The 26159-nt window shown below is 43.4% G+C and overlaps 2 protein-coding genes across 3 annotated transcripts in view; one reads left to right on the forward strand and one right to left on the reverse strand.

Moving 5' to 3' along the window:
* LOC135544450 (astrotactin-2-like) overlaps positions 1–26159 on the forward strand; it is a 501862-nt gene that overhangs the window by 364985 nt on the left and 110718 nt on the right. For both annotated transcript variants that reach the window (XM_064972062.1, XM_064972063.1), the window contains 4 exons: positions 11616–11740; positions 13325–13429; positions 13613–13792; positions 25554–25816. In XM_064972062.1, coding sequence (XP_064828134.1) covers positions 11616–11740; positions 13325–13429; positions 13613–13792; positions 25554–25816 — 673 coding nt within the window. The remainder of the gene's footprint in view (positions 1–11615; positions 11741–13324; positions 13430–13612; positions 13793–25553; positions 25817–26159) is intronic.
* Positions 14651–18826, reverse strand: trim32 (tripartite motif containing 32). Its single transcript, XM_064972065.1, has 2 exons — positions 18755–18826; positions 14651–17836 (listed from the first exon to the last, which is right to left on the reverse strand). The coding sequence occupies exon 2, from the start codon at positions 17823–17825 to the stop codon at positions 15795–15797; it is 2031 nt and encodes a 676-aa protein (XP_064828137.1). The 5' UTR covers positions 17826–17836; positions 18755–18826; the 3' UTR covers positions 14651–15794.

Consider the following 26159-nt stretch of genomic DNA (forward strand, 5'->3'; position numbering starts at 1 on the left):
GTTAGGCTACACAGTACCACAATCTGCCAGGAGCAGTCTGTCTCTCAAAATAGACCAAAAACTATTTAGATACTTGCATATCAAATGTCTTTTTTACATCCCTTGAATTGGTGCTGGCTGCATCGATATGTCTCACATCGTTGCCTTGTTGACAAGTTGGCTATTTTAATGTGGGAATATCGTTTTTCCCTGATTCACTTCCATTAATCAAAGCCTTGAAAGGAGGCTTTGATAATGGCAGTATGTTAACAGCACCCCTAACACAAACATAGGCACACACATATGCATACACATGGTAACATACACACTTAACACACACGTACACATGGATTTTGTGTTGTAGATATGTGGTAGTGGAGTATGGGCCTGAGGGCACACACTTAGTGTGTTGTGAATTCTGTAATGAATGCACTGTAATTTTTTAAAAATTGTATAACTGCCTTAATTCTGCCGGACACCAGGAAAGCTGCTGCCTTGGCAGGAACTAATGGGGATCCATAATAAATACAATAGAAAAAGGCTCTTATTGGCCAAGACATAGCATCAGCTATCGGGGGTTTAGATACGTCATTGGTGATATTTCTGATGGTTTCCATTGGGGCTTGAGTGCTGCTCTGATCCCACTGCCAGAACACATGTGGTTTAATCAGGATTCACAACCAGGCTCCCTTGTTCACACGGCCATTTGCACAACAACTACAGCTGTCGGCAGCCATAGTGATCATTGCCCTCGTTCTGCTTTGAATGGGTGCCAGTGTGTGGCTTATGAAGAGACAAAGCTCCTTCAGCACAGCATTGTAGTGATCTGACTCTGTAAATATTCCATTCACTGTGAAGAAAGTGGTTATGATACAATGTGGTATTTAAGAGTCCAATAAAGGGTCAGGAATTTGACTTCCAATGGATTAGCACAGCTCCCATACAGAAAAGTAATATATGGCCATATACCAAAGAATGTGACATACAGTATATTTTAAGATATATGATCATATATTTAAAACCCATATATAAATGTGACATACATTTTAAAATATATGGTAATATATTTCAATAACATACACTGAAGAAAATATAGGCGCAACATGTAAAGTGTTGGTCCCATGTTTCATGAGCTGAAATAAAAGGTCCCCAAAATGTTTCATATGCACAAAAAGCGTATTTCTCTCAAATGTTGTGCACAAAATTGTTTATATCCCTGTTAGTGAGCATTTCTCATTTGCCAAGACAATCCATCCACCTGACAAGTATGGCATATCAAGAAACTGATGAAACAGCATGATCATTACACAGGTGTACCTTGTGATGGGGACACTAAAAGAACACTCTAAAATGTGAAGTTTTGTCACACAACACAATGCCACAGATGTCTCATGTTTTGGCATGCTGAATGTCCACCAGAACTGTTGCCAGAGATTTGAATGTTCATGTATCTACCATAAGCCGCCTCCAACGTCATTTTAGAGAATTTGGCAGTACATCCAACCGGCCTCACAACCGCAGACCACGTGTAACCATGCCAGCCCAGGACCTCCACATCCGGCTTCTTCGCCTGCAGGATTGTCTTGAGACCAGCCACCCGGACAGCTGATGAAACTGTGGGCTTACACAATCAAAGAATTTCGGCACAAACTGTCAGAAATCGTCTCAGTGAAGCTCATCTGCGTGCTCGTCGTCCTCACCAGCGTCTTCACCTGACTGCAGCTCGGCATCGTAATCGACTTCTGTGAGAAAATGGTCACCTTCAATAGCCGCCGGCACGCTAGAGAAGTGTGCTCTTCACGGATGAATCCCAGTTTCAACTGTACTGGGCAGATTAGCAGACGATGTGTATGGCGTTGTGTGGGCGAGCGGTTTGCTGATGTCAATGTTGTGAACAGAGTGCCCCATGGTGGCAGTGGGATTATGATATAGGCAGGTTGAAGCTACGGACAACTAACACAATTGCATTTTATCTATGTCAATTTGAATGCAAAGAAAAGGCTTGACGAGATCCTGGGGCCCATTGTCGCAAGGATCTGTACACAATTCCTGGAAGCTGAAAATGTCACAGTTCTTCCATGGCCTGCATTCTAACCAGACATTGAGCATGTTTGGGATGCTCTGGACCGACGTGTACGACAGAGTGTTCCAGTTCCCTCTAATATCCAGCAACTTTGCATAGCCATTGAAGAGGAGTGGAACAACATTCCACAGGCCACAATCAACATCCTGATCAACTCTATGTGAAGGAGATGTGTGGCGCTGCATGAGACAAATGGTGGTCACATCAGATATTGACTGTTTTTTTTGATCCACCATTACATTTTTTAAGGTGTCTGTGACCAACAAATGCATTTATTTTTTCCCAGTCATGAGAAATCTATTAGGACCTAATGAATTGATTTCAATTGACTGATTTCCTGATATAAACTGTAACTCAGTAAAATCTTTGAAATTGTTGCATTTTGCGTTGACATACACTTAGGTTGGAGTCATTAAAACTCGTTTTTCAACCACTCCACAAATTTCTTGTTAACAAACTGTAGTTTTGGCAAATCAGTTAGGACATCTACTTTGTGCATGACACAAGTCATTTTTCCAACAATTGTTTACAGACAGATTATTTCACTTATAATTCACTGTATCACAATTCCAGTAGGTCAGAAGTTTACATACACTAAGTTGACTGTGCCTTTAAACAGCTTAGACAATTCCAGAAAATGATATCATGGCTTTAGCAGCTTCTGATAGGCTAATCGACCTGATTTGAGTCAATTGGAGGTGTACCTGTGGATGTATTTCAAGGCCTACAATTCAAACTCTGCCTCTTTGCTTGACATCATGGGAAAATCAAAAGAAATCAGCCAAGACCTCAGAAAACAAATTGTAGCCCTCCACAAGTCTGGTTCATTCTTGGGAGCAATTTCCAAATGCCTAAAGGTACCACATTCATCTAGACAAATAATAGTACACAAGTATAAACTCCATTTGACCAGCCATCATACACCTCAGGAAGGAGATGCGTTCTGTATCCTAGAGATGAACGTACTTTGGTGCGAATAGTGCAGATCAATCCCAGAACAACAGCAAAGGACCTTGTAAAGATGCTGGAGGAAACAGGTACAAAAGTATTTATATCCACAGTAAAACGAGTCCTATATCGACATAACCTGAAAGGCCCTCAGCAAGGAAGAAGCCACTGCTCCAAAACCGCCATAAAAAAGCCAGACTACAGTTTGCAACTGCACATGGGGACAAAGATTGTACTTTTTGGAGAAATGTCCTCTGGTCTGATGAAACAAAAATAGAACTGTTTGGCCATAATGACCATCCTTATGTTTGGAGGAAAAAGGGGGAGGGTTGCAAGCTGAACAACACCATCACAACTGTGAATCACGGGGGTGACAGCATCATGTTGTGGGAGTGCTTTGCTGCAGGAAGGACTGGTGCACTTCACAAACTAGATGGCGTCACGGGGAAGGAAAATGATGTGGATATATTGAAGCAACATCTCAAGACATCAGCCAGGAAGTTAAAGCTTTGTCGCAAATGGGTCTTCCAAATGGACAATGACCCCAAGCATACTTTCAGAGATGTGGCAAAATGGCTTAAGGACCACAAAGTCAAGGTATTAGAGTGGCCATCACAAAGCCCTGACCTCAATCCTATAGAAAATGTGTGGGCAGAACTGAAAGAGCATGTGCGAGCAAGGAAGCCTACAAACCTGACTCACTTACACCAGATTTGTCAGGAGGAATGGGCCAAATTCACCCAACTGATTGTGGGAAGCTTGTGGAAGGCTACCCGAAACGTTTGACCCAAGTTAAACAATTTAAAGGCAATGCTACCAAATACTTATTGAGTGTATGTAATCGTCTGACCCCCTGGGAATGTGATGAAAGAAATAAAAGCTGAAATAAATAATTCTCTCTACTATTATTCTGACATTTCACATTCTTAAAATAAAGTGGTGATCTTAACTGACCTAAGACAATACATTTTTACTAGGATTAAATATCAGGAATTGTGAAAAACTGAGTTTAAATGTATTTATCTAAGGTGTATGTAAACTTCCAACTTCAACTGTATATACTTATTTTATTAACAAAGTTATGCACTACCAATTCCCCTATTTGAAAAAGTAATTACAGTCAATAACTGGTTGTGCCAACTTTAGCGGCAATGACTGCAACCAAATGCTTCCTGTAGTTGTTGATCAGTCTTCTCATTGCTGTGGATTCATTTTGACTCTCTCTTGCATGCATAACTGCTTTAACTCAGCGACAGTTGTGGGTTTTCAAGCATGAACTGCTCATTTTAAGTCCTGCCACAACATCTCAATTGGGATTAGGTCTGGACTTTGACAAGGCCATTCCAAAACTTCAAATTTGTTTATTTTTAGACATTTTCATGTGGACTTGATTTTGTGTTTTGAATCATTGTCTTGCTTCAGTTTACAGATGGATGGCCTGACATTCTCCTGTAGAATTTTCTGATACAGAGCAGAATTCATGGTTCCTTCTGTTAAAGCTTGTTGTCCAGGTCCTTGAGGCACCAAAACATCCCCAAAACATCACACTACCACCGCCATGCTTGACCTTTGTAATGAGGCTCTTACTGTGGAATGCAGTGTTTGGTTTTTGCCAGGCATAATAGGACCCATGTCGTCCAAAAGGTTGACTCGTGTTTGCCAAAAAGCACCTGGATGATCATCAAGACTCTTGGAAGAATATTCAATGGACAGATGATTCCAAATTATATATTTTTGGATGACATGGGTCTCATTATGCCTGGGGAAAACCGAACACTGCATGTTAAAGGCATAGTTCACTTTTTTTTAGACCTTATAGTCAGATGGCTAACAAAAAAACTATGGGTGGTGATTGGGGCAGTTAGTCAAAATTCAATGTTTGTGGCCAAAATCCCCTCAAGTTAATAGTGGCTATTTAAACAACTCTAAATCATGGATTACAGTTTCTACTGGCCTTACTTTCAGGGTAAGGAACTATCTGACTAAATGTGTGTAAAAAAGTTAACCTATCCCTTAATTGAATTTTCAAATCAATCATTGCAAATAGGGCATTAATGGTTAAGGATTTCTTATTCAATTTACTCTGGTAAGATTTGTACGTATTTATATAGATTTTTTATTTATTTAAATTTTATGAGCCCAAACCCAACCCCTTACTGTTTTTTGTGCTTTTTATCTTCTAGTTGTTGCTTTCCCTCCACAGAGGCTGTCATGAAGTGCTTCCCGGATGCAAAAAGGGACAAGTGGAAACGCCTTAAAACAGTGAAATGGCTGAATTGAGAAGTGATGAAAAAAAAAAAGGAATAGGATTAAATTACCTTTTTAGTGTTTTGTGTCGTTTGTTCTGTTTTGTTACCACGAAATGGAGGGAATAAAATATATTTTGTAATAATTAAATTTCTTCTGAATCCAACTCAAATCATTAAAGATTATAAATGCATGTGTGACGTCTGTTAGCCAGAGAAAGACAGAAGTAGAAAAGGAAAGAGAAAGAGAACAAAACAAATAAAATGCTAATATCACAATGACAATATTTATTTCTGTCTGGATGTGATCTCAGGTTGCCCAAACGTTGATACTGTATTATCGGGCAAATTGTTGAAACCTATTAGGGCCTTTCTGTGGACACCATACAGAGAAAGAGTAGCCTCTAGTGGCCGAGACACACATTGCACCACATTTAATCCACCCTCCCTCCCCTATCCCTCTTTCTTCTCATTAATTATGTATTAAAGGAGTGTATAAAGAGGTGGTTTTGGACTCTATGATTATATACCCATGAGAGCACATCATCGTTCGCCTTGGCCAATATAATCTAATAAGGGTGGGTATTAGGATGCGGGAGAAACATAATTTGGCAATGGATCATTTCACCAATGCGTGGGAGGACATCTTAAGAGGGGAATGACTGTGTAGCAATGGAGTTTGAAGATATAGCACAGTGGTTCTCGAACTGGGGGCTCTAACCCCCGGGGGGTTATGAAGAGGTTTTGGGCGTTTGCGAGTGTGAAACTGTAGGTGAAAAAAATACATTTTTCATAGGCTACATATTCCATTTCAATTTTATATTTACGTCTTTGCCTATTTGATCTGGTTCCTACCATACGCCCACGGTATTGCACAAAATTCATGTCTCAATAACATCTAATTTGTGCTTCAGAACCAAAATGTTGGGTATCTTGACTGTTGACGAAAGACCAGTCATAAGCTTTTGCGTACGAAGGTGGGGGCGCATATCTAGATTAGTGAACAGAAAACATTTTCTCTGGTTTTGCCTGAAGAAAATAGTATGTTTATATTCTCAATATGAAATACAGTTAAGCAATCTGCTGCGGACTCATCTTTGCCAGAACAATAGACTTCCTGGCAATTATATTGAACATTTTCATATTTCAGATAGGCCTAGATTGGGAAGCTACTGGCTATATAAGAAAGCTGTAACGTTGCACTGCCTTCAATACTTATGGGATAAAAATGTAATAAACTAGGCAATAAAAGAAATGTCCTCTCACTGTCAAATGTGTTTATTTTCAGTAGACTTATGTGTAAATATTTGTATGAACATAACATTCAACAACTGAGACATAAACTGAACAAGTTTCACAGACATGTGACTAACAAAAATTTAATAATGTGTCCCTGAACAAAGGGGGGGTCAAAAGTAACAGTCAGTGTCTGGTGTGGCCACCAGCTGCATTAAGTACTGCAGTGCATCTCCTCATGGACTGCACCATATTTGCCAGTTCTTGGAATGGCCCGAGCCATCACCCTCCAATCCAACAGGTCCCAGACGTGCTCAATGGGATTGAAATCAGGGCTCTTCAATGGCCATGGCAGAACACTGACATTCCTGCCTTGTAGAGTATGGCTGGTGGCATTGTCATGCTGGAGGGTCATGTCAGGATGAGCCTGCAGGAGGGAGGAGGATGTCTAACCCTAATGCTGTGGTAGCCATGCTGGTTAAGTGTGAATTCTAAATAAATTGCAGACTGTGTCACCAACAAAGCATCCCCACACCATAACACCTCCTCCTCCATGCTTTATGGTGGGAAATACAGATGCAGAGATCATCCATTCACCTACTCTGCGTCTCACAAAGACACAGCTGTTGGAAAAAATCTCCAATTTGCACTCAAGACCAAAGGACAAATTTCCACTGGTCTAATGTCCATTGCTCGTGTTTCTTGGCCCAAGCAAGTCTCTTCTTAGTATTGGTGTCCTTTAGTAGTGGTTTATTTACAGCAATTTGACCATGAAGGCATGAATCACACAGGCCCCTCTGAACAGTTGTTGAGATGTGTCTGTTACTTGAACTCTGTGAAGCATTTATTTGAGCTGCAATTTCTGAGGCTGGTAACTCTAATGAACGTATCCTCTGCAGCAGAGGTAACTCTGGGTCTTAACTTTTAAGTAGGCACACCTGTTAATTGAAATGCATTCCAGGTGACTACCTCATAAAGCTGGTTGAGAGAATGCCAAGTGTGTGCAAAGCTGTCATCAAGGGAAAGTGTGGCTACTTTGAAGAATCTCAAATATAAAAAATATTTAGATTTGTTTAACACTTTTTTGTTTAATACATTATTCCTTATGTGTTATTTAATAGTTTTGATGTCCTCACTATTATTCTACATTGTAGGAAATAGTAAAAATAAAGAAAAATCCTTGAATGAGTAGGTGTTCTAAAACTTTTGACCGGCTGTGTACATTGTGCTCGTATTAATTCCCCCTCCCTAGATATAAAATCAATATGGACACACACACACACAGACTAGCTCTTGTATGGTACAGAATGCTGAAGTTGGTATGGTTACTCAGAGCCCCAAGGAGCCTGCGTGCCTATTACTAACAGGCCCAGTAAAGGTGGATTGTGGGCGGAGAGAGAGAGAAGGAACAGCTCAGAGCTCAGACAGCGAGATAGAGGGAGTCACCAGGGAGCGTGCTGAGACAGCAGAGAACAATCACTGCACACTACCCTCGTCCACTCAAAGAGGTTATCTTCTGTGTTTAGCAGGAAGAGGCCGGCTTTGGTGGGTGGTGGGAAATGTCTAGCACAAATAGTACAGCTTCAAATAAGCTATTATAGTCAGGAATGTTACGTGTGTGTGCGCCTGTGTGTGGCTGTGTGCGAATGTGCTAGATAGAAAGAAATGGAGAAAGTTGTTCATATTTCCACATCGACGCGTGGGCCTGAATATTTATTAACACTGGACCTATTGTCTGTCTCATTGCAACAGCAACTTGTGCGCAACTCAACATGGAGGCCCTTGTTTAAATGGGGAGAGTTTAGCCCATTTGGAGGCATGTAGGCAGCACAGGGATAAAGCTGGGCAGGACAGCTTAGTCTCAGCCCTCCTAATGAACACACAGGGGTACTGAATGAAACATACAGGATGGTAACATACTATGCTCACAACAGTGGAACGCATACAGACTACACTATAAACCTCACAGGTGGCTAGGTGTGTGTGTGTGTGTGTGTAATGGTGGTGGGGGGGGGGGGGGTTCATCAATAACTCATCATTCCTCACTCCATCCTGTTGTCTGCTTTGTTATGTATATTTTTTATTGTCTGCTACTTACAGACACTCTGCTTTTAAAGCTAATATTGTAATGAGTAATTGCTGCTCCTGCATTTCAGCTTGGAAACAGCTATTCACCAACAATATTGCTGAAAATGACTTATTGAATGGATAGGGAAAGGGAACGATAGAGGAGATATATGTTATAAATAGCCAATTGAAAGTCTGTTTTGAAAGCTGGGTTAATTCTTCTCCTTAATCCACCATTGTGTTTCATCTATGTTGGCATCTCCTCTGTCATGTTTCAAGAACCCGACGACAGCAAGCGAGTCTCATCACACTAATGTGATAACCACTCCACTGTATCCACTTTTCTTTAGAGAGAACGGCGCATCTAGAATCTACCAGTGCCACTTCCAATCTCATTCTCATTCTTAACCCAATTTGCCACTTCTCCAGCAGTGTATTAAGTGAAATAAATAAATAAAAGTATTGATACAAAACAATAACACTTTTTTCCAATAATGAGCAGCAAAAAGACCTCTCGCTCCACTGTTGCTCTCCTGGCCAAAACACACTGCAAAGTAAATAAAGGAATGAATAAGGTGCCCAGGTGGGCGATAAGGACACAGTCTTGTTTGGGTGTGAAAAATCCATAAAGCTTCATATCGGAGGGGCCATGTCCCTCTAGGTTCTCGTTCCGCACCGAGCTCCCAGCTCTCTCTCTGACTTAATTTGGTAATCGATATATGGTTTCTGTGAGCACAGCAGGGGGGGGATCTTCGTTTTTTTTTTTACGGCACCTCTCCTCTCTGCCCTTGAGTTTCCTCTCCAGTCCCGGGGTAAAAGGAGGCTGTGATTGCCTCTAACAGCCTCTGCGGTTTGGGGGGAAAGCTCTCCTGAAAGACAACGAAGGGAAGGTGGAGAGTAGACAGAAGTAGACAGAACACATGAAAGTGAGAATCAGATAGAGCGAGAAAAGGAACAGCTCAGAGATGAGACGAAAAGATAGAGGGAGAGTCACCAGGGAGCATGCTGAGACAGCAGAGAGCAATTGCTGCACGCTATCCTTGTCCGCTCAAAGAGGCTCTCTTCCGTGTTTAGCAGGAAGATGCAGGCTTTGGTGGGTGGTGGGGTATGTAAATGTCTAGCACAAACCATACAGAGATGTAAAATGAATGTGAAAGAGAAGCTGACCACTCTTTTCTCTGAGACATGTTCCAGTCACCATGAAAGAGTATTATGGGTCTATGTCTGTCTGTGTGTCTGCTGTCCTCCATAACCCAATAATGTTCAGCACAATAGCATGTATAACCATGTGTATAACATGAACTGCATCATCACACTCACTTGTGTTTTTCAGTCTGGAAGGTCAGATTTAAAGAAGGGCTTAGCCAGAAAAAAGCTTGTTTTTGCTCATTCTGATTGGGTGGCCCTGGCTTCCCAGTGGGTGGGCCTGGCTTCCCAGTGGGTGGCTCTGTGTCCACTCAGGCCTACCAATGCCTACACCCCTGATTTAAAGAAAGGGTCAATGCAATTGAGAAGTATGAAAGCTGGGAATGTAGAAGTATGAAGTAGAAAAACCATTTTCTAGGTTAGAGGAGTAGCCTGGATTGTGGCATTGGACTTGCCTTTTCCTCCCTTTCTCCCTCCTTTCTTGACTTCTCTCGCTTTCTATCTAATTTGTCGACCTCTCCCTCCCTCCCTCCCTCCCTCCCTCCCTCCCTCCCTCCCTCCCTCCATATCCCTCTCCCTGCCCCCTTCCCTCTCATTCCTTCTCCAGCTGAGAGAGACAGAAGTGCAGAGGATTCCAGGGCAGAGCTTATCTCTCCCTGCAGGTCCCTGTCCTGTTACCAGTCTTTAAAAGGGCAGCCAACCGGCACACTCTCTCACATTCTCCACACAGTCAGTCAATTCCCCCATACTACTGCAACCAGACACTGGTGTCTTTCTCCCCAGTTAGACCTCTAAACTATCACACGACTATCACACAACAATATGTCTCCTTACTATGCTGTTGAGATGCTTGATCCAACCAGCTAGTTGCGGTAACAGTCCCAAGCCATTACATATCACTCTTCAACTGTATCTAGTAGTTTCAACTCAACCTGACAGAACATCCCGTTTCTTTATGGCCTCTGTAATCCTTCCTGTTGCTGTCTGGTAACCCAGTCATTGTCATTGTAATGAGAGAATATGAAGGTGTTGTTTGATGCAGAGTCAGCAGTAGGGTTGCAAAGGGAGGGTATATTACTGGAAATGTTCTACGTTTACCAGTAAACTACCATCATTTTGGTAGCTTTCAAGTCTTTGGAATTTTATTAGATGACGTCTAGTGGCCTTTTTGGGGGTACTTCTGATGATCACAGGTGTCTGTAATTATCTCTGGCCCTCTGTGTGGCCTTATCACCTGTAAAATATATAGAAAAATAAAAAATCAAGAATGACAAAGCTGTAAAACATTATCCTAAATATAAGCCATCAACTTAGTGAATACCATTGGTGTTTAATATGAAGGTTTAAGCATAATATATATATATATATTTTATTACCTCAATATGTCTTTGTTGTAAATGTTTTGGTGCCAAACTGGTGGCAGTTGTGAAAAAAAAGTCAATAGTTGGAAGAGTTCCAGAGTTAATTGAAAATAATAGCATTATTGATTAGATGATTTTATCATTAATTAGCCTATTTTCTCTTCAATCACATGGTCTATTCACTAGAACTACTGGATATCTCCTGGACACAGATTTAAAAATACATTCTTTATATGAATACTTTAAAAAAATGTATTCAAGTCTAAATTACCAAAGTTAACATAGATTACCTGTTCATTACCAAAATTACTGAAGATTCCGGTAATGTTGGTAAATTACCGGTAGCTGTGCATCTCTAGTCAGGGGTCTTGCACTGTGTCTAACACTATCAGGTAGCACCACCTGTCTCTCTGTTGGAGCACCTGAAACACAGTGGAGAGAAGCCACACTATCTTACTACAGACTCCGATGGAGATGAAAAGCCAATGTTGTCTGACAGGGCTGACTGTTCTGTGTGTGTGTGCTTTTCTTTCTCTCTTTGTCTCTCAGGGACAACAACTTCATCAAGGACTTCCCCCAGCTAGCAGATGGACTGATGGTCATCCCGTTGCCTGTGGAGGAGCAGTGTAGAGGAGTGCTGTCTGAGCCACTGTCAAATCTACAACTCCTCACAGGTGTGTGTGTGTGTGTGTGTGTGTGTGTGTGTGTGTGTGTGTGTGTGTGTGCCTCATTCTTTGGACACTTATACAAGTATTATACAACACACTGCCATTCAAAAACAAGGACATTTCTTAGTGACCCCAAACTTTTGAAAGAAAAGCACATTTTTTGTCTATTAAAATAACATCAAATTGATCAGAAATACAGTGTCGACATTGTTAATGTTGTAAATGACTATTGTAGCTGGAAACGGCTGACTTTTAATGGAATATCTACATAGGCGTACAGATGCCCATTATCAGCAACCATCACTCTTTTGTTCCATTTGCACATTGTGTTAGCTAATCCACGTTTATAATTTTAAAAGGCTAATTTATCATTAGAAAACCCTTTGGCAATTATGTTAGCACAGCTGAAATGTTTTGTCCTGATTAATGAAGCAATGAAACTGGCCTTTAGACTAGTTGAGTATCTGGAGCATCAGCATTTGTGGGTTCGATTACAGGCTCAAAATGGCCAGAAACAAAGAACTTTCTTCTGAAACTTGTCAGTCTATTCTTGTTCTGAGAAATGAAGGCTATTCCATGCAAGAAATTGCCAAGAAACTGAAGATCTCGTACAACGCTGTGTACTACTCCCTTCATAGAACAGTGCAAACTATCTCTAACCAGAATAATAAGAGGAGTGGGAGGCCCCGGTGCACAACTGAGCAAGAGGACAAGTACATTAGAGTGTCTAGATTGAGAAACAGATACCTCACAAGTTCTCAACTGGCAGCTTCATTAAATAGTTCCCGCAAAACACCAGTCTCAATGTCAACAGTGAAGAGGCGACTCCGGGATGCTGGCCTTCTAGGCAGAGTTCCTCTGTCCAGTGTCTGTATTCTTTTGCCCATCTTATTCTTTTCTTTTTATTTTCCAGTCTGAAATTTGACTTTTTCTTTGCAACTCTGCCTAGAAGGCCAGCATCCCGGAGTCGCCTGTTCACTGTTGACGTTGAGACTGGCGTTTTGCGGGTACTATTTAATGAAACTACTCTGTCAGTTGGCTTGAAACCCCTCCTCAGGACTACTGCCTCCGTCCATTAGCTGAATTGGCTGCAGCACTTTGCTTCTTGGTGACCTGTGACTAGTTTCCAGAAGGGTCTGCCACTCTTCTCCGAACACAACTGGGGATAAATAAATGATTTAGGTTTAAGTGGGAATTCTGTTGTTGTTGTTCTCTTCACTCCTGTGTTCTAATGGCCCTGTGCTGACCCAGACACATGATAGTTTGGTAATGCAATTACGGAGGTGAGATTGCTCACGCCTTAATGCTGGAAATCCAATTGCAGCTATTGCGGCCATCTGCCATTGATTGCGCACGGGGTGGGAACAAATAGTGTTGTTGGAAACAACAGGATACACACTGTACACAGACAGTGTTTGTGTGAAAGAGAAACAAAGCTAGCTAATGCACTTCGGACAATTACAAATGTGCCTGTGTAACTAAAACTCGTGACACAAATTACCCATAGCTTTCAATGCATGAAAACATTTGGGCCTACTAAAATTGTGGAAGTAATTCACGACTATACATATGTGTCTATGTCCATTGCAGGCGATGCCCAGTTTAATGAGGCTATGGGCTATCCCATGGTTCAGCAGTGGAGAGTGAGGAGCAACCTGTACAAAGTAAAGCTCAGCGCCATCACCTTGTCTACAGGTATGAAGTGTCAATTTTACTGTCATATATTTCACTATTTTACAAGCTTACCACTGCTAAACTATCATACTGCACAGAAAACACATACAGTAAATCATATAGCATTTACAAAACCATTTTTTTTGCTTCAACTATAACTATAATTCAATTTGTTCCACATTATTTCCCCTCCATGGTTCCCAGGTTTCTCCAAGGTTTTGAAGACGCTGACTGCAGAGAGCAACAGAGAGGAGCTGCTGTCCTTTATCCAGCAGTACGGCAGCCATTACGTGTCTGAGACCCTGTACGGCTCCGAGCTCAGCTGCACCATCTACTTCCCCAGCAAGAAGGCTCAACAGCAACTCTGGCTGCAGTACCAGAAAGGTGAGCAGGGAGAGTGGGAAGCTACATGTAATTCAGGTGTCCCGTCAGTGATCAATTTAGACCCAGGTGAGTGGACTATCAATAGTCTGAATTGGTTCATTAAATCCGAGACAAAAGAGCAAAAGTTGGGCTTATTCAATATGGTGCAGCGTTAAGGACGCTGCAGATAGAGACATGATTCATAGCATGACAGACATGATTCCTGATTTTATAAGTGGCCATTGCCCCTGAGACAAAGCAGAGAGAATAGCCTCTCGGAATTCCTTCAGTTGAAATTCATAATTCAGTTTTTCCTGCAACAGAAAAATTAGTCAAGACCTGAAGGGGCTTTTGTACTATACTATGCTGCACCACTGAGAACTTCACAATGGAATTGGTCGGTTACTGACTGGGTGAGGGCTGTGGATAGCATGAAAAGGATGTTTAATGTTTCACCAAGTAAATGGGTTCAAAGTATGCATTGTAAACACTGGAATACAAAAGAGACATGCTTTGAATGAAATTAATTTGCTGCACTGCAGATACTTCCAAAGAATTTACCACAGGAAGGCTTATAGTATAAAGAGCTATTGACAGGAGAGGCGCAGTGAACTGTGTTGTTTTTCAGGGTCAGCCATAATAATACGGCTCCCCTAGAGAAAGTTTGGGTTAAGTGCCTTTCCTCAGTGCTTAGCAGGTCATATAATGAGCCCATATTCAAAGTTTCACTTTGTCAGCTCAGGTATTTGAACCAGCAATGATTCAGTTACTGGCCCAACACTAACCGCTAGGCTACCAGTCACCACACATTTTTTACATTTCCCCAAATTCATCTACAATAAACAATGAATCAATAAATCTGAGACCACAACATGCAAATCTTCATCAACGTTGGGTTTATTGCACTCAATAGATAATCAACATTACAAACATGAAATTGAGACAAGTTAGGCAGAAACTCGTCTAATGCGTTAGTAAGACATACTGTACAGTCACTGCCTCCACCGAAGGCCAAACTTCTGAAAGACACATAGGTTGATTCAACACACATAATGCACAGAAACAGAACATCCAGAAGACCTAGTAGTGTGTATATTTTTTTTTTTAAACGAACTCAGAGGAAATAGGAAAATTACATGTAAAGGAATCTCTCTCCAGTTAAGTCCAGTGAATGAAATCACATTTAGACAGAGAGCAACAGTTTTGCTGTTCATCACATTGAAACTGTGTTTTTTCTTTGCCTCAGATTAATAAAGGATGTCCATTATTATAGCACAATGTAATCCCTGGATATGTGATTGGAAGTTACAGAATAGGAAGAAGTCCCCCCCCCCCACCAATGGTTCAAGTTAAGGGCGGGTAAGCTGATCCTAGATCTGTGTCTACATGTAACTTCACTCATTTGTAGGTTGAAGATGGAGTCCCAACACTCCAGTCAGAAACTTGAACTACATGATATACCTTTTATTGATGGCTGGGTTATAGTGATCATGTCCATGATCCCATCCTTTACATTTAGGTTTGAGAAGTTTTCGATGAGACATTCCTTCTAAACCGATAAGGCCTGTAAGCGCAATTCATTTTTAGCAATTTATTTTCTTGCCACGTCATTAGGCTTAGAAATTCTCAGATCTCCTCTTTTGTATAGTGCATCAATTAAAATATAACAATTTCACACATTGATTGACATACCAGTTTCCCCCACCCCCAAAGTGACAACACTGATGCATTATTGCTGTCTTTAGTGCTGTGATTCATAAAAATCAACCGAGGCAGCTCAAATGTTAGATAGACACAGGCTTGGTTCCAGTCTGCTCCTAGCCAGTCCCACTGACTGACCACAGATCAGTGATTAGAATATGGGCTCATTATATGACCTGCTAAGCACTGACCAGAGATCAGATCATGGAGGAGCATGAGTTGTTTGGAATTAAGCCATTTATTTTAAAGTGACAGATCAACAGTTCACCACCGTCTGTACACACACCCCCATACACACACTAGATTTGTAGTTTCTTAGCCCCTAGCAGGTGGAGGAACGTCTCCTCTGTAGGTACGTGTAGACTTTTACACAGTGGTCCCAGCAGTCCAGCACCATCAGCTGTCCTTTCTGTGTGACGGCCACGCCCACAGGGCACGTCAGTCCCTCCTGGATGAGCACGTTGAAGCCGCCCTCTTTGGGGAACTGCAGGATCTCCTTCCTGCCGCTGTCTGTCACCAAAAGGTCCCCGTTTGCGTCCACGCACATGCCCGTGATGCAACGGAAGTCCTCAGTCTCAGAGAAGAAGTGGCTGAGCTGTTTGCCCAGCTGGCCATCCGTGCCCACCGAGCCGATGGAGAAACCCCCCTCTAGGTGGTGCTCGTTGTGGCGGTTCTCAATGTTCAGGCCCAACCCCTGGGTGAAGTAGACAGTGCCTGCTGCATCACATGTCACGAACTTGGGCCGCACGGCCGAGCATAGGCGGTTGTAGTTGACCACACCCACGTTGCGATCCACCGCCAGGCACCAGAGCTTGCCGCCCTCCACGTCAGTCACCACAAATTGACCCGAGGGCATGGCGGCGATGCCCCAGGGCTTGATCAGCTGATTCTTGTGGCAGGCCACGCAGTGGCCGTCGGTGGTGTATACCTTGACCGAGTTGTCGTAGTTGTCGGTGACCCCGATGAGGCCCTGAGGCGTGATAGCGATGGACAGCGGGATGAGGTTGGGCAGGTCGGCGCCCAGGAAGCTCAGGACGAAGTTGTCGATGCTGCTGGGGTTGCGGCGGATCTCCCTCTGGAAGCCTTTGCGGTTAAAGATCTGGATGCGGTAGTTGCCCCGGTCAGCCACCAGGACCTCACCCTGTGAGGTGACGCAGATGCTAACTGGCAGGTTGAACATCCCCGGCAGGTTACCCTTGCAACCCATCTTTTTTACAAACTGGCAGTGCTGTGGCCCCGAGCGAGCCCTGGCATCACCGGGAGAGGAGGGCCCCCCTTCATCCATGGACTTGGATTTAAAGCTGCCCGGTGAGGCACACACAGCCTCATCTACAGGCATTACTATATCAATGTCTCTGTACAGGTCCCCCATCGCCCCTGCAGCCCTGCACATGGCACCAACCCCAAACTCCAGCAGCCCCTCATCCTCATCAGTGTTGACGGTGCAGGGTTTGGTGGTGAGCTGGGCCACGTCCAGGGCCTCGGGTTGCTCCGTAGTCACCAGCTCAGGGTCCTGGAGCTTGATCAGAGTAGGCAGGTCCAGGCTGCTCCTTAGGTCCAGCTCCTCCTCGTCCTTCAGCCCTCCGTCGTCCTCCAACAGGGCAATGTCACTCTGCTTCACCTGCATGGTCAGGTAGTCGCAGCGGGACACCACCTGCACCTCGGCCAGGTTTAGCAGGTATGTCTGCTCCTCCAGGATCTGACTGTTAAGCTTCTCCACCTCGACCATGGAGGTAGCGAAGGCCCGCCGCTGGCGCCCCAGCTCCTCCTGCAGACGCAGCTCAGCCCGGGCGTACTCCTGCTGCACTGCCCGGTACTTTACCCGCATGTTCTTTGTCAGACTGTCAATGGCTGCCCTCTTTTTCTGGATGTGGTCCATGGCTTCGCGGAGGGATGCCAGCTTACCACCCAGGTCCTTCCGGCGCTGCTCAGCGGCCGCCCGGATGGGCTGGACAGCGTGGCCCTGCTGCTGGTGGGCCTCACCCTTGCAGAGGTCGCAGAGCACCGTGCCGCAGTCTTGGCAGTACTGTCGGGGTAGGCGGTTGCGGCAGGACTTGCACATGAGGGCGCCGGCGGTGGTGCAGGAGCTGACACAGTCCAGGATCTTGAGCACAGTGAGGTTGTCGGCCAGCTGGGAGATGCTGCTCATGCGGGAGACCCTGCTGCAGAAGGGGCATCGCACGCCGTTAATGGTGCTAGCCAGCAGCTTTTCCAGACACTGTCTGCACACAGTGTGGCCACACTGCAAGAGCTTGGGCCGCAGCTGCTCCTGGTTGTAGGTCTCCAGGCAGATGGGGCACTCCAGGACCTCCCGGAGCAGGTCTGGGTCCAGAGCCGGCAAAGCTGCCGCCATCGTGTTCACACCTGTGAGGAGAGGATTAAAAATGGAAATGATTCACTACTCAAAGTATCAATGACAATGACTTATGTTGGAAAGAGGTTGCATTGCCAACAACTTATAACAAGCAGAGTAAAGATGATTTGTCATGATTTCTCATTAAAATGGCTTAGTATTCATTACCATTCCTCTAATAGTGCATTGCATTTTGACCACAACTAATGAACTACTAGACTTTAGTTGCCAGAGTCACCTCTCAGGAACATTGGAAGAATAAACTCCACTCTGCGAAACTTAAACGTACACTTACTGTAACTGATACAGTGCACTTTAGCTGGTCATATAATTAAGGGGAGTGTAGCACAAGCGGCAGCAATCTATCATTCAACAGATGAAGGTAGCCTGCTTTCAAGTAGTGATACCACTTCTCATTACCACATTTAGCTAACTAACTACTGACTTACTTGCTTATCTACGCTAACTAACTAGCTCGCTACCGAGCTAGCTATACGAATGCTGCGACGTTTGTGTTCTTGAGCTATCAATGTGTGAGCTAAATGCTAGCTGTTGTTAGCTAGCAAGTTAGCATAACGGATATTTCTCAAATCAAGCTGTCACTACATGGCCAATGCAAATGACAACAGCATGGCCAGTTATTTGCATGCAGACGACGCATTTCTGCACTACACACAATGAATGTACTACACACAATGAATAATTGATAATCTCGTGGCATGTTGCTGTTTTCTTTGCTGATGCTAGGGCGAGCTATGTCAGGCAGCTTGCAGTGGGAGGCCTCCCCAAATCGCGGTGTGACTTCCAGTTTGGGGCAGTCACGTAAGAATTCATGATCGAATGGATTTTGAAAGTCAAGTATATACATGCTATGATCCGAAAGGTCTAGATTTATTCGGTTGACATCTTAAACTAGCATAAAATCTTACCTTTGTTTCAATGTCAGCTCTGTCGTGGTACAGGGGCGTTCAGTGGGTGTGCTGCTGCTACTGTAGCGAGACTGCGGTGTTGACGTAACTTTACGTAATATTTACGCCTCGATTACACCGACAGTACATGAGAGGTACATTAATTTCCAATGGAACGCTGCGTTTGCCGAGCAGCATTGCGTTGCAGAGGCAGTTGCAGAACGTTATGTGTGGTGCATACGTTGGATTTGTCGAATGTATGCAACCAAATGTATGTGTAGACGGCTTGACAGAAATGGTAGCAGAAAGCGAATGTTGAACTTTCATTGCACACATATCCAGATGATGCTTACGTACCATTTGATCCAGATGATGCTACGTATCATTTGGCGCAACATACTGTGGATGGGATCGAGGCGTTATTTTCCAACCACCTCTATTTTCATTGGCTCTTACATCTGCATCTGGAACAAACTCCCAAAGTGGTTGGCAGTTATTTTTAGTCAATCAGTTTGGAATTATTTTATACAGGGATATATGGCAAATTAAGTTTTATAAGCTCATGTATTAAATAATGTAGCTAGTATAAAATGTATAAAATGGAATGTCTACAATACAACACTGTCTCTAGTTTTAGCAAATAAAATATATTATTCTAATGTCATGGGCATTGCATTATACATCATTTGACGATTCCTCCTTTCTGAAAAACGGTACACCTCTTAAAATCCTGTACCAGATAATTAATTATTCAAGTATCTCAACTCATCATTTATCATGATATTATGTGGGCCATTTGAGAGCAATGCAGGATTTATAGACATGCCTTCCATGAAATGTAATACAATGTTCTTACATCCTGTAGTAACAGGATGAAAATAAATGAGGACAGTAAGAAGACATATCCTTTGAACCGTGAAAAGTATCCATCTCTATCAGTAGCCTACAGTTATACACAGTCATGGGCAGATGTGTGCAGATGCTGCAGCCCATGGAAAATAGTATATCCGCTGACCCCTAGATGGCAGCAAAGCTCTTATTACAAAATGTATTTGTAGTGAGCTACAGGGTTGTAATAATAGAGTAATAATGAAATAATACCTTGTATGATGTATTGTTTTATTTATGATGTAGGTGGTTGTTGTGTTGTGTTTTGTTGTGATGTAATTGTTTTATCCCCGTTGGATCCCAGGAAGAGTAGCTGCTAATGGGGGTTAATGAGGATACTAATAAATACAACAACAAACAAATTGCAGTTCAGAAAATGAACTACCTGCACATTAATATAAATTAAAAAGTTTGTTTGCGATTTGAAGATTTTCATAACGCAATCATAATGTTAAGCTGTGCATAACTAAAAGATAAATGGAAATGAAAAAGGATGCCGCTTCAGCTATGCATTAAAATGTTTTCTCTAAACATTCTCAGTGAGCTTAAAATATATTTTACATTTATCAAGGCATTTGTAAAGACAATAGGCTTTTGACTCACAGAACAGAAACCTTTTGTGCTGTTGCTGTAATTGCGCTGCAGCTGTGCCATATTGCTATTGTGGTATTTAGGAAGCTTGAGTTATCTTTGCTTACCTAAAAAGCACTGTCTACTTATATTCATCTGACACAATGGGCCTTGGGAAAAGAAAAACTTCAACAGCACTTTGTTTTAGTTTTGAATATTTTTTGGGGACTTTTGCATCAATCAGAGTGTTTAGTTCATGGCCTCTACTATATTGCTTCCGCCCACAACCCGGATTGATTCAGATGGAGAGTAGGCTATAGACAAGGGGATGTAGCTACTCTCTTTATACTACTGAGATGCACCCTCTCTTTGTGTCTCTCCCTCCTCCTCATGTGTGTATTTCATTGCAATTTCCCTTCATCCTGCATTTTCACTAAGAAAATGCAGTAATCAACTGACTGAGGAGAAGAAATAGGGGATATGATCTTGACGAGTACCAGAGTAGTTATAAAGGCCACATTTCATGTCAAAAAACTCCTGAACAGAGATATTTTATGGGGCAATAATAACAATGCCAACACTAACAATCTGACAACATCTGTGTGAAATTAGCACTGAGATATCTGACACGTTGCTGGTGTTGCCAGGGACACGATCATGACCAGAGTGTAGCTTCTAAGAATACACTGTATCAACAAAGACTCATTATTTAGAGAGAGGGAGAGACGGAGAGAGGGAGAGAGAGCCCCCGTTGAAGCCGTCCGTGCCCTTTGAGTAGTCATGGCAACCCGTGCCGTCCTTCATCGGCCACAGCCCGTCAAGACGTTGGAGGGACAAGAGAGAGACACCGGAGAAGGAGAGAAACAGAGAGAGATATCAATGTTTGGGAAAGTCATTCCTCCTTTATATATTAACTGTCTGTTTTTACTGATTGCCCAAATATAAAACACAGCATCTTCACTGCTCCTCTCCCAAAACAATTTAAGCTACCCATTGATCCATTTTCTGTAGAATCCAGACAAAATAGAATTTTACACAGTTGTAAGCCTCCTACACACCTGTAATTAATGCATACGGGCTGTGTTATCCAGTGTCCAGTTGTCACCTCTCAATCCCATCTAAAACGTTGGGATTAATATGAACTGTCAGACATGATTGTCGCAGGCTTACGGACGGAGTGGAAGGGGAAGGAAGTAACGCAGACGGCTGTGATGTGAGCAGCCCTGCGAAGCCTGCAGTAAAACCTGGGATAATCACAGGGCTTTATTGCGAGGGCCAAGTGATGACAGCTCCTTTCTGTGTCTGTGTTGACTCAAGAAGTGCGTGTAATTGGGCTCTTAGAGCCACCCCTTGAGCCTGTTTACATAGGATACGGAGGACAGTATCCCTCCCCTTTCACTACTCCAGTCCTTTCATACTCTCTCTGCTCTGCAGCTGGATCTGTGTTTGGAGCCCACAGTCTCACCACAACATCAGCCTATTATCAAACTACACACACACACACACACACACACTGTCTGATGACGTATATCTCACACACTTGCATGTGTTGAATGAAAGAGGGAATTTATTGACTCACGCTTCTCACCTCTGTGTTTTACATTGTTACTACAGTGTATATATCTCATTTGAGCTGGTGTTACAGTATATGTATGGGTGGTGATTCCTTGTGGCAGTGGAATGTTTGTTTTTGCGTAGAAGATTCATTTGGAACTCTGTCACCGACTCGTCCTCTTATCCTGAAAATGTCAGATAATCTGCACCTGTGTTACATTTATGCTTTTTCCCCACCTGCTCCAGTGGAAGCTATTTTTCACAGATGTTCTGTGAGAGAGTCCAGCTCCGAATGTGTTTGTGTGTATGAGGAATGGAAGCAGAAGGCATAACAAGCTTTGTCCTTGGCTCGGCTTTTAAAGAGCCGTCGAGAGAGAATGAGAGGCTAGTGAGTTTAAGAACGGACACACATGCTGAGTAAGTTCACGCGCTGTACATTTTGTTTTTGTTCTGTAAAATATTCCCGAAGGCTGCTCTATTTCAATATGATTAAATGCATTGCAGAAAATGAATCATTTGGAAATGACGTGAAATCTTTTAAATTACTTTTACCCTAAGCTGCTGCCAAGTACTCTATTGGGGCGGCAGGTAGCCTAGTGGTTAGCGCGTTGGATTAGGAACCAAAAGGTTGATAGATTGAATCCCCGAGCTGACAAGGTAAAAATCTGTCGTTCTGCCCCTGAACAAGGCAGTTAACACACCGTTCCTAGGCCGTCATTGAAAATAAGAATTTGTTCTTAACTGACTTGCCTTGTTAAAAAAGTAACTTACATTTCCTTTTTCCTTCCTCCTCTGGTAAAATGTAGCTAGCACAAACTGTGTGAGTTTGGCCTTTGGTTAGGGGGGGTAGCTAGCTAATACATCTCACCTCTGGCCCTGCCTGGTGTTCTCCTCCCCCTGTTGATTCAGCTCCAGACCTTTTCCTACAATTCTGGATATGACTGAGTCAGTTAATTGCTCTGCAGTTGGAGAAAACCTGTAGGCCTCTTAATAGCAAACAATTAGAGACTATGGCTGGAAATCATTCACTCTTAGTCAACCACGGCATTTCTCCTGTGCAGCAAAAAAGTACAGGTTAGGTAATGGAGATACTTAGACAAGGCATGCAGATTGAACAAAACAACATCCATTCTGATATGCCATGAAAACATTCATTCCCACTTGGGGTTATGAAGACCCCCCCCCCCCCCCCCCCCCACACAATAAATACACATTTGGAAGAATTAAGCAAAATCATCCATAGCACATGATGAATATAATTTCCTCCCATCAGCATTTTGCAACAGTGTACATTTGATTGAACATTGCTGTTGCTGAGAGACCCTCGCCACTCAGTCAGAGCTCCTCTCTCCAGCCTGCACAGCAAATTGGCAGGTGTTTAACTCTCGGTGTTGAGGTAAAACGTGTTGTGAGTGTTGATTCTAGTGAGGTTATCACGAGAGGATTTAAATTGACGCCACCTGCGGTGAACAGTGTTAACCAGGTGGTGGTGTTGTTACTCGACTGTAACTTCCGTTAACTCTCAGAGTGGAAAAGGTGTTATGGCGAAATGTTCATGTTCCTATCAATCAATGCAGTAAATGTCAACAAGCACACAATAATCAAACTTTTTTTTAAATAATCACCAAAAAGTACAGCAGTTGATATGTAAATACTATATAAACATTATTAAAGTGACCAGTGTTCAATGACTATGTACATAGGGCAGCAGTCCCTAAGGTGCAGAGTAGAGTACCCGGGGGTAGCCGGCTGGTGACAGTGACTGAGGAGCAGAGTACAGGGTTTCAAGAGGTTTCCTCGGCTGTCCCCATAGAATAACAATTTTTGGTTCAAGGCAGGTGAAAGGGCTCTACATGGAACCCAAAAGGCTTCTACATGGAACCAAAAAGCGTTCTTCAAATGGTTCTCATATGGGGACACCCGAAGAACCCTTTTATGTTCTTGATAGCACCTTTTTTTCTAAGCGTGTAGGGTACCGGGCAGAGGTTGTCTAGGGATGGATAATCCATGAGTCCCTGCCACATACATCTAGTGTCTGAGCCATTGAACTGTGACTCCACTTTGTCTCTGTACTGACGTTTTGCCTCTTTGATTGCCTTACGTAGGTCATAATTGATCTGTTTGTACACGTCCATGTTCCCAGTCACCTTTCCGTGGTTATCTCCGCCACGTGGCGAAATGTGTAGAATTGCAGGAAATTAGCTTTAAAACAGATACACTTTTGTCATGCGGCCAACAGGAGGGCCTCAAAGTCTTTGGTCGGCGAGCGCGCCCATGACCACGCTCCCATGAAGCCTACCACATAAACCCCATTTTGATCCAGAGAAAACTGTGATTGATTCATTGATCTCATACTACACATAGATAAATAACATGCATTTTTCTAAACTAATCCCATCTGTAAGTGTACTTATTTCACCCATTATTGAGATGGTTTAGGTAGTTTCATTTTTCATTATTCCCTACCTTTGCAGTCATTCTAACTGCAGATTGTGAGTGGTTGAAAGTTATTATTAAAAGTAATGGATTGTCATAAATAATAGTTTTTATGATTAAAATATCAACTTAGGGAATCATTTGGTGAAGAATACAGGAATGAAAGCCATGATTGCAACAAACATGTCACTGTCACTAGCAAACACAGTCATGGGTGGTACAGGTACCTTTAAAATTCACTCGAAAGGCAACCTGGGAAATAAATATGCAAATAAGGCTTTAAACCTTACAGTGATATAAAAAATCCACGCAAAAACAAATTACTGTAATACCACAGGTGTTAATTCCTTAACACTGAGATTGTGTAACAGCATCAGCGCCAATAAAATGTTCATGTTCGTTGGAATTTGCAACATCCATGGTTTTCGGGACCTAAGACTCTTGGGGTGTTAGTTTAACAACTCTTTAAAAAGTGTTAGTTTAACACTATTTTGGTGGGCTACATACACACAAGAAAGTGTTGGGTGTTCAAATTCTGATCGCAAATTTGCTGTGTGTCCCGTCTCTCCTCCCATCAACACAGACAGACAGCACCTCTGCTGCTTCCCCAACACATGGCTGTATACTTCCCTCCATCCTCCCTTCCATCCAAGGAAACAATCAACACTCAATTAGCATTACTCCCCGTTTCACTTTCTTTCCAACGTAGCATTGTTAGCCCACTGGCTCGGGTACGTTATGCGCAAGAATCGCCCTGTCGATGAGAAAATCCCAAACGATGCTTATTTACACGATGCAGGAATAAGTCATCACCCACCGTTCATTCCCGGTGGAGGAGTTGATGACAATGAGGGATTATTTTGTTTGACCGCAATAGAAAGTAGATCCAGATGGCGGCACGTGCGATGTGAGTGAGGCGGCCGTGTGAAACTCCCCTATCACTGGCTGTGTATTTTGATATGAGCCGTTTTGGGGGAGTGGAGACGAGGCGGATAGGAAGACGTGAATGCAGCTGTCAGCCCTGTGTTATGGGCGATTCAGGACATGTGGCGGACGTACGCCGATACAGGTTTGCATGTGTCAGTGTGTATGGGTTTGGCTCTGGTCCTTTGTCGCTCAGACACCGTTCTGGTCTCTCTTGCGAAGAGATTTCATCTCAAAATGAGACTAATCTCTGTAAATAAAGCTAAACGAACAGGAAAGTCTCTGGTCATTTACACAATGTGTTTTTTGGGATAGGTAGATGTTGCTCCCAACCACTGACACAGGGTCAGCTATTTCTCCATGTCCCTTAAGGTTAGGACTGATAAAATCTGATGTTAGACTATAGACTGTTTTTCAGTTGCCCTCTCTCCTTCTTTCTGTCTCCCAGAGGCGACAGACCAGGGAAGCAGGCGCGAGCTCAAGTCCATGCCCTTCATCAGCTACCTGTCTGGGCTGCTGAAGACCCAGCTACTCACGGAGGACCTGGTGAGTGGCGTGGAGATCCGCTGCGAAGAGAAGGGCAGCTGTCCGTCGGCCTGCCACCTGTGCCGTCAGGCAGGCCGCGAGCAGCCCTCGCCCATCCCCGTCCTGCTGGAGGTCAGCCGTATCGTGCCCCTCTACAACCTGGTGCAGGACAACGTCACTAAGGAGGTGAGGGGGGATGGAGGGAGAGTTGGATGAAGGGGGCAGGGAGATGGAAGGAGGGTGATGGACTGCACCACCAAATAAGTGAGGGTGGAACGAGGAACAGATGAAGGGAGGGGGGAACAGAGGGAGAGAAGGATGGTGGGAGAAGAATAGGGATGATGGGCGGAGACCCCTCTATAGTCTGGTACAGAACTACGTCACCAAATAGGTGAGGGATGGAGGGGAAAGAGGCAATGGAGAGAAGGAAGGAGGGGAACAGTGGAGAGGGGTGGAGAGAAGGTAAGAAGCAGTGGAGAGGGATGGAGAGAGGGTAGGAGGCAGTGGAGAGGGATGGAGAGAAGGTAGG

This window comes from Oncorhynchus masou, chromosome 8, assembly GCF_036934945.1.
Source record: "Oncorhynchus masou masou isolate Uvic2021 chromosome 8, UVic_Omas_1.1, whole genome shotgun sequence".
In the NCBI taxonomy this organism is placed as follows: domain Eukaryota; kingdom Metazoa; phylum Chordata; class Actinopteri; order Salmoniformes; family Salmonidae; genus Oncorhynchus; species Oncorhynchus masou.